Genomic DNA, 16,750 nt, shown 5'->3' with positions numbered 1-16,750 from the left:
TCAAATTCTTCACCATCTTGATATTGTATATACTTGACTTTTTCTTCTCCAATCATATTTACCCATTCGAAAAAATGACGTATTTCATCAAGTAAGCGTGTTGAGCCACTTATGAAATCAATCATATATTTATTTTCAAATGCATAACTTTGCACTGACTCCACATCTCAGAAATATGAAAAGAAAAAAAAAATGCTGCTACAATAGTTTTACGACTTCCTTTAGTTACTGTTGGTAAGATTTGTTTAAAATCTCCTCATAAGATACAAAATTTCCTGCAAATGGCTTATTTGGATAATAATTTTGAGAACATCGTAATATATATTGCAACATCCTATTCACTGCCTCAAATCCATAACAATACATGATTGGTGTCTTACCTCATATTATGAATGAGAAGACTCAAATTAAATGAGCTAAATTGGAGTTGACATTAATGGAACACTATGATGATTCATTCAATTCAAATGGTATCTTAAAACATTAAAATGCAACTGATAATAAAAATTTTCTTTCGGATCGAAACTTCGTAATAATGGTCTTCCACAAATGTGTCTTCTATGTCCCTCCACTTCCATTGACATAGAAACACCCTCCACGATTAGCATCATAGGTTTCTATAATTGCATTGTACACATTAAGTTGATCATTATTCTTCCTAACATACAATGAGTGAAATGATTGCTCTTCAAAACATGCATTGTAACAGAGCTCTTCTCGTATTAGTCTATTTAATAGATGGGCAAATGATCAGTTGGTTGCAGAATCAGAAGGAAGTTAGCAAGAGTTTTACCATTTTTTTAAAGTATCAATTCAATTTCTTGAAGCCTCCAAACCCTAAAATCACCATCAGATAAACAAATATTATTCCTCGACTCTCTTAAGAAATTGTAGAGCAAATCATCAACCATTGATTTCTAATGTTTTTCCCAAAATTTAACAGGATTTGTTAGCTTAGAAAAATATAAGCATTGTTGCAAACATTTTCCACAACTTTGAAGTAGCCCAGGTAGCAGCTTCAAACAATGCTTCATGTCATTTATTATCATAATCCATTATATGTTTGAAAATCTTCAAAATATTGAGCTTCGCAAAAAATGTGAAGCAACATCTGTAGATAATATTTTTCTCCTGACATGGATGTGCATACGGTAGTCTTCCAATACTTCTACCTTGTTGTCTCCTAACCCATTCTTTTGTAGCTCGTTTCCATACCCACTTGGTAGTAAAATTTACATAAGTTAGGTTCCGTACAACAACATTAGTCCTATTGGCTTCAAACCACTTGGTCAACATCGTATCCAAATACCAGCATGATTTAAAACACTAACCAAACTATATTTTTCATGAAACATTATAAACTGTTGATTTGACAAGTGATACTATAAATCTTTAACTGTTGGTGAATGTTTCTGAAGTTCAAACTCAAATATTCTCTAGCAAACTTCAATTGCTAATATGTAGCAATAGTCTACCTATTGTCTAATCTCATCAATTTTTTTGTATCTCTATTCGTTTTTCTCTGCATCTTGAGCATTGCTCTCAATGGCAATAACATCCCGATCTGTGCATTTATAAATGTACTTGTACATATACTTCATCAATTTTGGTGACACACATTTCTCTACATTTATGTGTGCATTGAACAACACAAGTAGATCTCTGTTAATTCAACGTTTGTCTATTTTCATATCATTTACAAAGAATGTATTTGAAAATTAAGGTTTACATTTACTCCTATATGAAACAAATCCATCCTCATCCATTGTAGTATGTGAGCAAAAATTATTTGGATAATGTTTACTACACATTCCATCAACCATACATGAAACATTGAGATTATATACCTCACATGGTCCTTGGACCATCTGCCATATAACAATGTTATAAGTCAATTGATAAATATCTTTATCAACACATATATACTTATCGATTTCATCAGGAGTCATTGGCTTGGATCCTTCATGAAGAGATAGCATAATATTTGAATGAGGAAACCCTCATTTTCTAAAATTCAATAACACGAATATCGGTTACAAATGAAAATTTTGATAATTCTCTAGAGATTTTTGGCCACCTTGGATTGCATGTGAACATAATAAAAGAAATTTGAAAGTCCAATGGCTCTACATATTGCCAATGCATCATGGTAGTGTTGCAATATATGTTTTGGACCTCTAGTCAATGACGTAGAATTATCCTTATTTCAACTGCATTTGTATATATATCCCCAGCAACAAGATCATCAACAAGACCTTGATATAAACTGCATACATTTCAGCTTGATGTGTTTTTATATAATTTAAACATTTTTATCCAATTGCAGCATAATAATCAACTGCAAGCTTTGAAATAAACATCCTCCTTGTAGAATAGTTGCACCTTCCGTTGATCTATGCTAGAATCGAAATGCCTAAAACTCCCGCATTGAAACTTTTCATTTTTTCATTTATGCTAAACCCATATTGTAAGGAATTCCAATTTTCCACCTATCACTTCCATATGGGAAAAGCAATGGATATTGAAGAGGGGTGTAGGAAAAATGAGTCTCACTAATACGCTTTAGATATCCATAACTTTTGCAAACAATAATGTCTCGACTATTGCAATTTTAACCAATACTCAAAGCATCAATTTTGGTCGTTGAAGGCGTTGTATATTTTCGATTAGTTCTGCTATGCAAAATTCGTACATGTAAATCCACCCTACTATCATGATTTAATACGTCTCTCGCCGAACTAAAAATTTGAGCATAAGAATTTACATGATCTAACATCAACTTTAAACCCTCAATTATAGAAGAAATTTTTAGGAGTATATTTTATTTTTTCCTAAAATAGAAAGTCGATTGCGCATTTCATCCAAATTGTCACAAATGTATAGCTGAACAAATTTATTTTTGTCATTCACAAGATGGAATCAATGATCCAATTAGATTAAAGTTCTCTCTAAATATCCTTTAACAAAATGGTCCCCTTCCATTTTACACAGATCTATCAAGTTTTCCATCCATAAATGTGAAAGTGAAGATCGAATTAAATGATTTGATCTTTTCCATAAAACTATGATCTTTTAGTAGTCTATCTAGATACTCAGGAGGATTTGACAACAACGGCAAATATACTTTTCCACTTTGACAACACAAGACAAACCTAAGGCTTTGGTTAGAACTATGAAAGATCTTTTTCTCCAACTACATAAATGCATTTCAAAATTGACAAACAACATTTCTTTCACCTAAAACTAATGTTTCTATGCTACGAATTGACTCTAGTCGAGGTATAACTGAAAGAACAATAAATATTAAACTTTTAATTAAAGTTGAATATGACACACACCAAAAAAATAAAATAAAAATATTAATAAAATTTATTTATATGTCAATAATAAGTATCATAGAAATTTTTCAAAAATATATGATTTGATACTAATATTGTAAAAAATAAATAAGCATATATTAAATAAAAATATAAAATTTTTGTAGTCATATATTAAATAATAAACAAATTCAATATATTTTTACCTTATTCAGTGGTTTACTATGCGATCAAAGACTTTACGATTTAGGAAAAATCTCTTCAATAGAAAGTGGCATAATCTCTCTATCTAATAATCATCTTAATGATGCAATTATTATTTTGTACGTATAATTATTTCATGTAATACATATCAGAAATATGTTAGAATAATGGTAAAATATGAGTAAATTGTAATTAACATATTTATATATAATTATACTCCACTTTCATGATTAGTAGTCATATGTGTATTACGTTAAAATGATAGTAAGATATGAACTATAGGCAATTAAAATATTTATTTATTTAATTATATCTTTATTTTCATGATTAATTATGTTAACATCACTTTCATGAAAATTTATTGAAATACATGTAAATACATAAAATATATGCGATAAGTGATGTCATTAACTATAACTATGCTAACGATAAATTACATATAATAAATATTGAATAAATTAGTCTATAGTTATATTTAATATAATCACTAACACATAATCATTAAAATATTACTAAAATATATTTTACATAAAAAAAAAACAAAATAATTAAGATAATATAATAATATATTCTATTTGCATGAAAGAATGAGTACTATTTTGTTTGTGATTATATTTCTTCTTCTATTGTATCATTTCATCTGCAACAGCCGTGGTCTTAAGTGATCAAGTTTCTCTAAAACTTTACTGTTATCCATCTATTAAAAATAAGATTGAAGTTAATATACAAAATTACATCCATTAACACACCAAAATTAAAACGTCATAAACATACATGAAAAAAATATAAATATTATATCGATAAAAAATATATCTATACAAATATAATATATAAATATATATTTTATCCACTCATTAAAATAAAATTATATTACCGATTCGTACATAATATAAAATATATATATATATATTCAAAAATAAAAAATAAACACACCAAAAAATTATATCATCATCAAAAAAATATAAATAATAAATTAAAAAAACTCAAAAATTCCATGATCATAATCATCATTATCAAATAAAATAAGAAAATTACTACATATCATCATTATCACCAAAATCAATCTAAAAACTACTACTACTACTACATCATCATCAACTAAACAGACTACTGTCTAAAAACTTATAATTAAAAACTATACTCTCACATTCTCTTTGTATCTCTTATAATAATAATAATAATAAATATAATAATAATTTAATTGTCATTCTTGCAAAATATATATATAAAAAAATATATATATGATTAAGAGATGAAAAAAATTATGGTTCAAGTGGTTGAACTAATCCTCCCAAAGATCCTATTTGTTCTTAAAAAGTACTTCGTTCCACCGCAACACAGATGATTTTTTTTTCTTTTTTATATGTTTCACAAAAGATGATTTATTTCCATTTTTGGTAAGTTTATCAATCTTAAATATACTTAACAAATATAAATCAATTTAATTAAACTTTTAACATCTTACATACAAGACCCACTCAAAACTTATTTATTTTTACAGCTCTCCTCAATTAATATAATTTTTATCGACCTTTAAAACTCTTTATTTTTTATAAACCTAATTTATGGTAATGATAAATAAATAAATATATTTTTTTATTCATTTCTATTATATAAAATTTTATTATCTACAAAATGATATCAATATTGCATACATTTATTAATATAAATTTTAAAAATATTTAAAATACCATCAATACTACTCATATAAAAAATAATATAATATTATCATAGCTTATTATTAGTAACTTATTAACCTACACTACCTAAAATACCGTGTCCCTAACAAAATGGTTCATCTCTCGCGGGAGGGAGAGAGTATTTTAATAATATGTTTACATATCCAATAACTAATAACAAAATATTCTAAATATCTAATTATCGGTTGGAACCTAAGATCTGAATTCTTGATAGACTCCGAATCTATCCCAAATAGAACTGTTAAACGAATCGAGTAACCCACGAGTCAAAAGCTCAACTCGGCTCGTTTATAGAGACAAACGAGTCGAGCTCAAGCTCAAAAATTTGTTTGTTGTTTGTGATTTGTTCGGATTTATTTGTCCGCGATATATATGATATTTGCGTGTTTGCAATTTGTTTGGTATTTTCGATTATGTCTGCGATCTATCTGAAAGAAAAAAAATGCTATCTATTTGTCGTGTGCATATTGGTGATCTATTTGTTGTCTGCATATTGGTGATCTGTCTACATATCTGTGATCTGTCTGCAATCTTTTTAGTGTCTGCGATCAATTCCGACTCTCAATCAGAGTTGTATCAGTGTATCTGTGTCTATCATATTCTGTTCAAGCAAACTCAAGTTAGTTTCTACGGTATTACTTAAAGAAATGTTGAGATATTTTAGATTTATATTTAATTTAATATTTGTTTAGATTAGTTTTGATTGATTTATTTTAAATTTGATAAATTTAGATTACGATTTGATTTTATCCATAGATTTGATTGTTTTGATTGTAGTTTATTGAATCTATTTTATGATACACATATAAAGACTTTTTATTTTAATTATCAATAATAATGCAATTTTTGAATTTCCATAAAATATTTTAAAGGCAGAGATCACACGTCTTGGTGTTGCAACCCTTGGAGCTGCCACCTTTGAAAGTCTTTCCCCTGTGGAGCCGCCTCTTAAACCCTTGTGAGAGCCCATCTCCTCGAAGCCCTTTCTCCTGCGGAGCCGCTTCTTTAAATAACGCAAGCCTCTAGTTGAATTTTGGGCTTCGGATCCAGCAATATCTAATTTTTTTAATTATTGGTAAAATTGATTTTTAAAAAATAAAGAAATGCACTAGTTACTTTTGCAATAAGTTATGAATTTGAATTCAAAGATAAAATAAACTGACTAATAGAATATTTAACAAACACAAATAAATAAATGAATTTTAAGTTAAAACCTGTCTCAAAATTTATTATTATTCTTTTTAATCGGGAATGCAGTAAATCTTTTTCAATTTTTTAATATTAAAATTTTCAATTTTTTTATCATGTTAAATATAATTAATAAAATTAATTTAAACAATAAGGACAAAATAATTTTAAAAACTATCAAAAGATACTATTTTAAAAATAGACAAAAAATAAATAAGTACTTAAAATATATTTTCAAAGAACATAAGTCCTGCAAGACTTATTTTAACATGATTTTCAATATATATAATATAGATTTTATTATCTTAAATAAAATTAACATTCAACATAAAATAAGTATTTTTTATATTAGCAGTATAATTTTTCATGACTCACATTAAATAATACTTCAAATTAAAAACTAAACAAACAAACTCAATGTATTTTGTTTGTATTTCAAACTCAAATCACTATATTAATTTTTTTAACAAAATATTATATTCCCTCCGTTCCACGTACTATGTCATTTTTTTATAGAAAATGATTATATAATTTAATCTCATTTTAAATTTTATAATTTAATTTTTTTTAATTTTAATTAAACTAATTAATTATTTTAACCTTAATCTATAATTATTTATATTATAGTATAATATTCTCACTAATATATTCTTAATTATCTACTAATTATATTTATTCTAAATTTACGTGTCTGACTCAGACATCCAACGTGGGACGGAGGGACGGAAGGAGTACTATTTAAACCACAATTCACATTACAAACACAAACCAAAAAAACCCAAAAATGTACTTTTAAACACAAACAAACACACCTATTTTCTCATATTGAACAAATATTTAGCTGTATTGTTTTGAAAGCTTGATTTTCTTACATTTGAATAATATTTTGAATATATTGTTTTGTAAAATGAAATAATAATCTCTTTGTCTGTATTTATTTTTTGTGGTTCATCTTTTAATATTAGTTATTATATTAAATTATAGCATAAAATAAAAAAAAATGACAAAAATATTTTTATTAGTATTTTATAATAATAATATAATAACATTTGTAATTATAAAAATATAAAAATATTTTTAATGTTACAATAATACAAAACGTAAATATAAACTTGGAGACATGAGGATGGAATATTTTTTTTGTACTACACAATACATATATAATAATAATAATAATAATAATAATAATAAATTGACATTCTCAATTAATTACTCCATCCGTCCCAGATACCATGTCCACGTTGCCGTTTTTGTCCGTCCCAGATGCCATGTCACTTTCATTTTTTGAAAAATGATTACACACTTTAATCTCATTTTAAATTTTTAAATTTTATTTTTTTTAATTTTAATTAAACTAATTAGTTATTTTAATCTTAAATTTTTAATTATTTATATTATAGGATAATTATTTTCACTAATACATTTTTAATTATCTACTAATTACACCCCTCCTAAAATACAGTATCTACAGTGTAGCAGACACGGTATCTGAGACGGAGGAAGTATTAAATAATATTAAAATATTCCTAAGTACGAAATTACTAATTATTATTTTTTAAAAATAATAAATAAAGTAAATATAAAGTGCTACATTCGTTGCCTTAACGAATCATCCAAACTCCAATCTCTAAGCACTTTGGGAGTTACATTTTCAATTTTATTTTTACATATGTCAAATTTATATTTTAAATAAAAATATATTATTCTAGCATGACATTAATTACTCTTATGTGGAAGAATTGTAATTTAATTGATTGTTTTGATTTTTCTTTAAATAATAATAATAATAATAAAATAATTCATTACCTAATTAAATAGGTAAGTCTATCTGCCTACATTGGAGTATTTATTATAGACTTTGACAAAATCATCACTTGTCCCAAACGGTACGAAATGACGTCACTTTGACTTCATCATATAAATTATTACTCCATCCGAACCGGATACCGGGTCTGCTACACTGTAGACACGGTATTTTAGGAGAATGTAATTAGTAGATAATTAAAAATGTATTAGTGAAAATAATTATCTTATAATATAAATAATTATAAATTAAGATTAAGATAACTAATTAGTTTAATTAAAATTAAAAAAAAATAAAATATAAAAATTTAAAATGAGATTAAAGTGCGTAATCATTTTCCAAAAAAGGAAAATGACATAGTATGTGGACAGACAGAAACGCCAACATGGACATGGTATCTGGGACGGAGGGAGTATTATTTTAAAAAATTATTTATTAATACTTCACGACAAATGATTTTTTTTTTTTAATTGTAAGTATGTTTAACAAATATAAATTAGTTTAATTAATTTTTAGCTTCTTATATCTAGATCCATTCAAAATTCATTTACTTTTATATATCTCATCTATTTTTATTTATATTTAAAACTTCTCATTTATTATAAATTTAATTTTAAGTTAATTATAAATAAATAAATATATTTTTTATTTATTTATATTATATAAAATTTTATTATCTACAAAATGATATTTATAGATATTTTATTAAGATATAATTCTAAAAATATTTAAAATATTAACAACACTACTTATATAAAAAATAATAAAATAATATCATAATTAATTATTAATAATTATTAATTTACACTATCTAAAATATTATATCATAACGAAAGGATCTCTCTCAGCGGGACGGAGACAGTACATTAATATATATGAATTCAATTAATATAAGTGTTGCGTAAATTGTTATTGTTAGAAATTTTGGGGAAAATAATGAAATTGTCGTATTGATCATCAAAATAAAGAGCCTATGTATAGGCAATACAAACGATATATTGAAATCTAAGTAATATAATATATGAATAAGATCAAATTTAAATATAAATCTACTAAATCTAAAACTAAATATCTAAAGTATATCAATATCCCTCAAACTCAAGTGGTATAGTAGTAACCAACTTGAGTTTGATAAAAAAATGTGATGACTCTCCACCGGAGTCGAAAACAAGATTACTCCACCGAGCCGAAAACGAGATGACTCCACGGGTGCCGAAAACAACTTGACTCCACGGGAGCTGAAAACAAGATGATTCCACCGGAGCCGAAAATGATATGGATCGCAAACACCAAACAGATCGCACACAGGCAACAGACAAGCACAGACAAATGGCAGATCGCAAATAAATTTCAGATCGCACGCAGGCAACAGACAAGCAGCGGATGACAGATCGCAGACGAGACCGATTTGCAAAAAGACATAGTTGCAAATGCATGATCTCAAAATCACAAGACCTCCTGGTACAATCCAGGTTGAATCTACCGGGAGAAACACGAGTTGGTAGGCTATATTTACGGCATGAGAAAAATAGGCTCTGATAACATGTTAAAAATTTTGGGGAAAAATAATGAGATTATCGTATTAATCATCAAAACAAAGAGTCTATGTATAGACAATACAAAATATACTCGATAGACTCAAATTTAAATAATCTAATATATGAATAAGATCAAATTTAAATATAAATTTATTAAATCTAAAATTAAATATTTAAAATAACGCAAAAGTTATAATGTGCTTTCAATTCATCTTTAATAGGTGGTGTTGTATTAAAGTACATTTTACTTTGAGATTAATGGTAATATGTTTTCTTTAACTAAATGGCATTTAATGTCAAGTCACATACTCTTTCTGTTCTGTAAATTAGTTCATTTAGGTTGACGATTTAAAATATAAATATTTTATTAAAAATAATATTCTATCTATACCAAATATAGTGTTTTACACGAAAATTTAGAAAAAATATAATTTATAAATAATTAAGAAAATATTAGAAAAGGTAATTAAGATATAATAAAAATAATAAAAAAATTAAGACTAAAATAATTAATTAGTGTAATTAAAATAAAAAATTATAATTTGAAAATTTAAAATATAGTGAAAATGTGTAATATTTTTTTTTAAAAAAAATGATATAAAATGTGAGACGGATAGAAAGGAAAATCTTGACATGATATGTAGAATAATGCAATAATAATTGAGATATTTTTTAAAATTTAATTTAATTTTTTAAAAAGAAAAAATGAAAAGAGTGTGTGATAAAATCGGTGATATTTGTTGTAAATAAGGAGTTTTGTTAGTCTGCCCTCTATCTACTCTACTCTTCCAATACCAACCAATTATGTTTCCAAAAAAAAACTATGGAGTGAAGAATTAATCAATTATTTATATATTTATTTTATTAAAAAATTTTATTTAATATATTATATTTTTTATTTGTATTAAATTTGAGTAATTAAATTTGTATTTATAATCAAACATTAGCTTTGAACAAAAAAAAAATATTTTGTACAAATTTAAATTTAACATAAGAAAGTTTTAAGCAAATAAAATATTTTATACATTTTTATTTAAAAATACAATAAGATGTTATAATTTATTTATTTATTTATTTTTTAAAGAAAAAAGGAATTTAAAAGTACAATAAGATGTTATAATTTATTTATTTATTTATTTATTTTAAAGAAAAAAGGAAAGACCAAACACACTCCTACATGTTTCATATAGTACGTAGCACATGGTCTTGAATTTATTTGTACTCTCAACCTTTCCTTAATTACATTATTAAAAAATATTAAAATACTTTTATAACAAAACATTATACTACTTCCGTCCACCGTTAATCCATTATCTGTATTTGACGTCATTATTTTTAATATTAAAAATATTTTTATACTTTTATATTTTTTTTGTACAAATATCATTACATTAGTATTATAAAACACTTTTTCTTTGTTTTATACTACATTTTGATATAATAATTAATATTCAAATATTAAGATGTAAAAAATAAATGAATAAATTGACGGTGGACAAATATAGTATTAAAAATGAATCTTAAAGTTTAGAATTTACGTTTTTTTAAATAAAATTTTATGAAAGAAAATAATAGTTCTTCCATTCCATTAGAATGAATCATTATATATATAGTGGACTAATAAATAATAATACTATTGTATTGGTTATAAAAAATATGTAAACTAATTTTAATTTTTTGTCGTTATAAATTAAAAAAATAATAATAATATTTTTGTAAAATTATGAGTATTTTAGTATTTATATACTTTTTGTATGACATGAGAATACGCAATCGTTACTGTTCGAGTGTGCTCTGGATAAACTCTTGACCGGGCCTAATAATTTGCAAATTAGGTCCGACGAGATTAATTATAATAGACGAATGCAATACATGAATCCGTCTGATATTTGAATCTTTAACCTTATGGATTATTTTTGTTATAATGTAAATAAGGTATTTTTTAATAAAAATAAAAAAGATGAAACTGATACATTAAATTGGGACTAGAAGTAAATTTTTATTAAGAAGTAAATTTTGTATTCTTCTCCTTATCATTTTTAATTTATGTAGGAATTATGCATGTGCAACCACTACCACTACACATAAATATATGTATATATATAATATTTGTGTATCATTCCTAGAAAATTGATGATAAGAATGTGTATGGATCGGATCATGAGCCCTAAATCATGCATCCACACAAATTAATTTTATATTATTAATAATAAAAAGATAATTAATATATGGGATGTTTCGAACTTTGATTTTCAATTAATTTTATTATATAATAAATATATTTAAAAATGCACTCCCATAATATTTGATTTTGCAAACGGATTCAGGTTGTTCACTCAATATTTTTCAATGGAACAATTCTTCATAAATATTATTAAAATAATAAAAATATACACACACTAATATAATATATATTATCCACTCATAAAAAGTCCAGTATTTAACAAAAAATATTATTTTTTATATTACCAACACAGTTTTTCATACTATACACAAAAAAATCAATTCATTTAAAAATGTTGAGGGAAGAGACGGAATGTATAATATAAAAATAAAAAATAGATATTTTATTTGATTTATTTATTTTTTTAAAATGTCAATGACTATATAATAGTCTGAATCAAAAACCCCCACGAACAACATAAACTAATTAAAATTTCAGGCAAAATAACAAATTTTTGATAGTGTGTATTTCAAAACTAGAACCTTTCCCTTTAAGAAAACCATCCGAAGATCCCCATGCATTCATAATAACCTCTCTCTCTCTCTCTCTCACTCACTCTCTCTCTCTCTCTCTCTCTCTCTCTATATATATATATATGTATACACACACACACGTAAAGGGAGAATATTATTATGATGCAGCAAAGAATCGTACAGCTCTTAAAGCTCTTGTAGTTTGCATAATTTCCAAGTAATGAATGTCGTTTTCAATTTCTCAAAGAACGATGAAATGTTAGTTTGTGAGTACATTCTCTAGTTCTATCCAGTTTTGGATCATGAGTTCCTCGAAAAATTTGTATAGATCGTTCTCATACATTTCATCTTCCCCTTCATTGTTGATTTTCCTTTTCCTAATCCCAATAGCCATTGTTTCTTTTCTTGCTACCAATTTCGCCCATCAAAAAACCCTAATTCCTCCGAAAACTCTAGGGTTTCTAAGCTTGTTTTGGTTTGGTAATTCGTTGGGGGTCGAGCATCGAGGTCAAGATCACGGCCGTGATGGTAATAATATTTTGGATGGATCGAATGCTCGGGTTTTGATGAAGGGCTCGTTGTATCGTGACTTTGTAAGCTATTACAATGTTTTTCTTTCTTTCTTGTCTTTAATTTCCATTTGTTTATTGATATTACGGTATTGTTATATATTATTATTTTTTTAAAATATACATTTGGTACGATGCTATTTTTATTTTGAATGAAATGTTATTAACAACTATAATGTGTTCAAATGATCAGAAAAAAGAGGAAATAGTGAAACACGCCTTTGTAAGAGATGGGGTGTGGAAGATCGAAAGCGTGTTATCTAAAGTCCGACTTTCCATAAAAGAAGCTGCTAAAAGCAACAATAAGAGCTTCATTATGACACGAAATAACAATCAAGATCCACAAAACTACATTCCTCATGGTGCAATCTATCGAAATGCAAATTCATTTTATCGGTACATATTAATTTAGAAACTTGTTAGATTTTTATTATTTGTTATCGAGAATATGAGGGTTTGTTTGCCTTATATTATTTTTCGACACGATACTCAATATATATACGTATTTTCTCACAAAAGACAACATAAAATATTTTTTTTATATAAACTCTTATTAAGACATAGATGTAAGAATTGAAAGCGTTACAAACTATATAGATAGATAAATAGAGATACTTTTTAAAGTATTTTATGAATTAAATAATATGAAAATAAAAATAATTACATAATTAAGCATCTCGTCGTGAGTTTTGAAAAGAATTTACTACTAACTCAATATCAACAAATTTTAAAAAATAGGGGATAATTATGGAATAAATTTTAAAATTTCAAACCTATATTTATATTTGAAATTTTTACTATTTTTAAAATATTATAGGAGTTACGTTGAAATGGAAAAAAATTTCAAAATCTATGTGTACAAAGAAGGCGACGCCCCGATCTTCCACAACGGGCCTTGCCGTAGCATATACTCATCGGAAGGGCGGTTCATCCACGAAATGGAGAAGGGGAGCCGATATCGGACACATGACCCCGAAGAGGCTCACGTGTACTTCATGCCGTTTAGTGTGGTCGTGATGGTTCAATATTTATACGTGCCCGGTGCAATTGACATGGATCCTATCGGGCGCACCCTATCTGATTATGTTGACACTATTTCACACAAACACCCCTTTTGGAATCGAAGCCTTGGCGCCGATCACTTCATGTTATCTTGCCATGATTGGGTAAGTATACGCACAAAGTATATAAATTTTACTGCGTAATTTATCATCGTATTTTCGAAAATTATGCACAAAACCCTATATAGAAATATAGAAATTCTATGCATTTTTTTTTATTATCGCAAGGGTAAATATAAAATACTTCTTTTGTCCCATATAATTTGTTTATATTTTCTATTTTTCTTTCATCCAATATAATTGATCTCTTTTTCTTTTAAAAAATAATTATACAATGTAATCATATTTTAATTTTTTTTAAATTTAATTAAATTAATTAGTCATTTTAATCTTAATATATAACTATTTGTATTATAAAATAATTATTTTATAAAAACATTTATTAATTATTTACTTAATTATACTTTTACCTACATTATCAAATTTACAGAAAATCGGACAAGTAAAGTGGGACAGAAAGTAGAATTTATAGTTCAAACTATAGGTTATTGTTACTTTCATTATGGTAATTTGTATAGCCGGAAAACTTTCTCAGGCACCTCACTCGAGTTCATATGCGCCGCTCCTATTCAACAACTCTATACGAGTTCTATGCAATGCCAATACTTCCGAAGGATTTAATCCCCTAAAAGATGTCTCATTGCCCGAAATCAACCTCAAGACCGGAGAAATCACCGGCCTTCTAGGTGGGTCCCCTCCGTCGCGACGACCCATACTCGCCTTCTTTGCCGGGGGCCTTCACGGCCACATAAGAGAGCTACTACTAAGCGAATGGCATGAAAAAGACCCCGACATCCGTGTCTACAAAAATGTCCCTTCGGATGGGCCATCCTATGAGTCGATGCTTAAGAATAGCAAGTTTTGCCTTTGCCCTAGTGGGTATGAAGTCGCTAGCCCTCGCGTTGTCGAGGCGATCTATGCAGAGTGCATTCCGGTGTTGATATCAAACGGCTATGTCCCACCATTTAGCGATGTTTTGAATTGGAAAAAGTTCTCAATTACTCTGAAAATAGAGGATATTCCAAATATCAAGGTGATTTTGGAGGGAATTTCTGAGGCTAAATATTTGAAAATGCAAAAAAGAGTAAAGCAAGTGCAAAGGCATTTTGTCGTCAATGGAGATCCTAAAAGGTTCGATCTTTTTCACATGATTCTTCACTCTGTTTGGCTTCGACGATTGAATTTAAGGTTGCTGGCTTCGGTGTAGTTAAGATCGCGTTGGGTTGTAATGATGTTCGATTCGAACTCAAGTTTTTGCTTTTCCTTTTTATCCGTGCTATAGATGTGTTTTTCATTGAATGAAGGTTTTAAAAATAGAAATTCTGTTTACATGCCTAATTTATTTTTTTTTTTTAGAAAAATGCATTATTTATCAATACTATTTTTAGAAAAACAAAATTATGATACTAAATAGTTTTTTTAAAAAATATATCATATTAAGTTTTACAAATTCAGAAAGTATTACATAATTGTATTTATTTGCATATTATATTATTCACGAGCCAGTCTCGGACTTTTACAGGGCTTTGAGCAAAAGCTAAATTGTACGCCCTATAAATATACGATAAATATATTTTTAAAATAATATCACTAATAAATATAATAATAAATTCCAAAAAAATAAAAATTATTTTAATTATACATTCAATAAACGGTCATACGTATAAAATATATCATCAGTCGAAAATAAATAAAAAATATTGACTATTATAAAAATAATAATCCAATAATAATAACAACACAAATAATAATAATAATAATAATAATAATAATAATAATAATAACTACTATGAACCCTAAATATATCATTCGTTACAAAATTTATGGGTGGGTGGACAAGGATTATATTTGCAATTTAGAAAGATTGGTAGATATGATTAAAAAGAAAATATAAAAGTTTGAAAAAATATTTGATTAGGATTTAAAGTTTTTTTAGAATTAAAATTGAATTGAGTAATTATGAAATATATATATAATAAAATTTAAAATTTAATATATCTAAGAATAAATCAAAATTTTCAAATATGAGTCCTTCCAAATTTTGGATCTTGAGCAATTGTTCACTCTAATCATGCTAAGAGCCGCCAATAATTATTCAATAGTATAATATTATAATTCCTCCACGAAATTTCAATTTTTCTATCTTGTAATGTATGCCCTTATGTTGTGTGTAGTCATTATGAATTTTATATATCAATATAATAACAGTCATCTTTTATTTTTATTATTATAGTGGTTAGATATGATATTTATATATATAAAAAAATAAATATATTTTTATTAAAAATAACAAAACTACATGATAAAATAAATTTAAAAAATGCAAAAAGAACAATTTTTTTTTTTGGTGTATTTAGTTTAAGTTTTTTGTATCTTGCGCTACAAGAAAAAATCATTTTTGTAACAAATTTTTTTTTGTCTCTAAATCTACTTTTTCCGTTACTAATGACATTAGAGACGGAATTAGGAATGGAATTATGTTAACTACGTGAACATTAGAGACGGAATTCCGTTACAAATATATTATTTTTTTGTAGTGTTGTATTTACATGAGCTATATTTGTTTATGAATTTTTAATTCAAATTTTATTATATATTTATTTTTATCCAAA

At 26.2% G+C, this 16,750-nt stretch overlaps 1 protein-coding gene across 1 annotated transcript; it reads left to right on the top strand.

Annotated features, from left to right (window-relative positions):
* The first annotated feature begins 12,611 nt into the window (after positions 1–12,611).
* Positions 12,612–15,933, top strand: LOC127266045 (probable glycosyltransferase At5g03795). The gene is made up of 4 exons (XM_051296128.1): positions 12,612–13,041; positions 13,211–13,413; positions 13,835–14,183; positions 14,674–15,933. Exons 1-4 carry the CDS (start codon positions 12,751–12,753, stop codon positions 15,343–15,345), a joined length of 1,515 nt encoding a protein of 504 aa, XP_051152085.1. The 5' UTR covers positions 12,612–12,750; the 3' UTR covers positions 15,346–15,933.
* The last annotated feature ends 817 nt before the right edge of the window (positions 15,934–16,750 follow it).

Source organism: Andrographis paniculata, unplaced genomic scaffold (genome assembly GCF_009805555.1).
Source record: "Andrographis paniculata isolate CXL003 unplaced genomic scaffold, ASM980555v1 Contig74END, whole genome shotgun sequence".
NCBI lineage: Eukaryota > Viridiplantae > Streptophyta > Magnoliopsida > Lamiales > Acanthaceae > Andrographis > Andrographis paniculata.
This window is presented reverse-complemented; position numbering and strand designations above follow the sequence as displayed.

Coding starts and splice junctions, on each gene's coding strand:
- LOC127266045 (XM_051296128.1), top strand. CDS start 12,751: ATGAGTTCCTCGAAAAATTTGTATAGATCGTTCTCATACATTTCATCT. Junction 13,414..13,834: donor AATGCAAATTCATTTTATCG/GTACATATTAAT, acceptor AAAATATTATAG/GAGTTACGTTGAAATGGAAA. Junction 14,184..14,673: donor TGTTATCTTGCCATGATTGG/GTAAGTATACGC, acceptor AAACTTTCTCAG/GCACCTCACTCGAGTTCATA.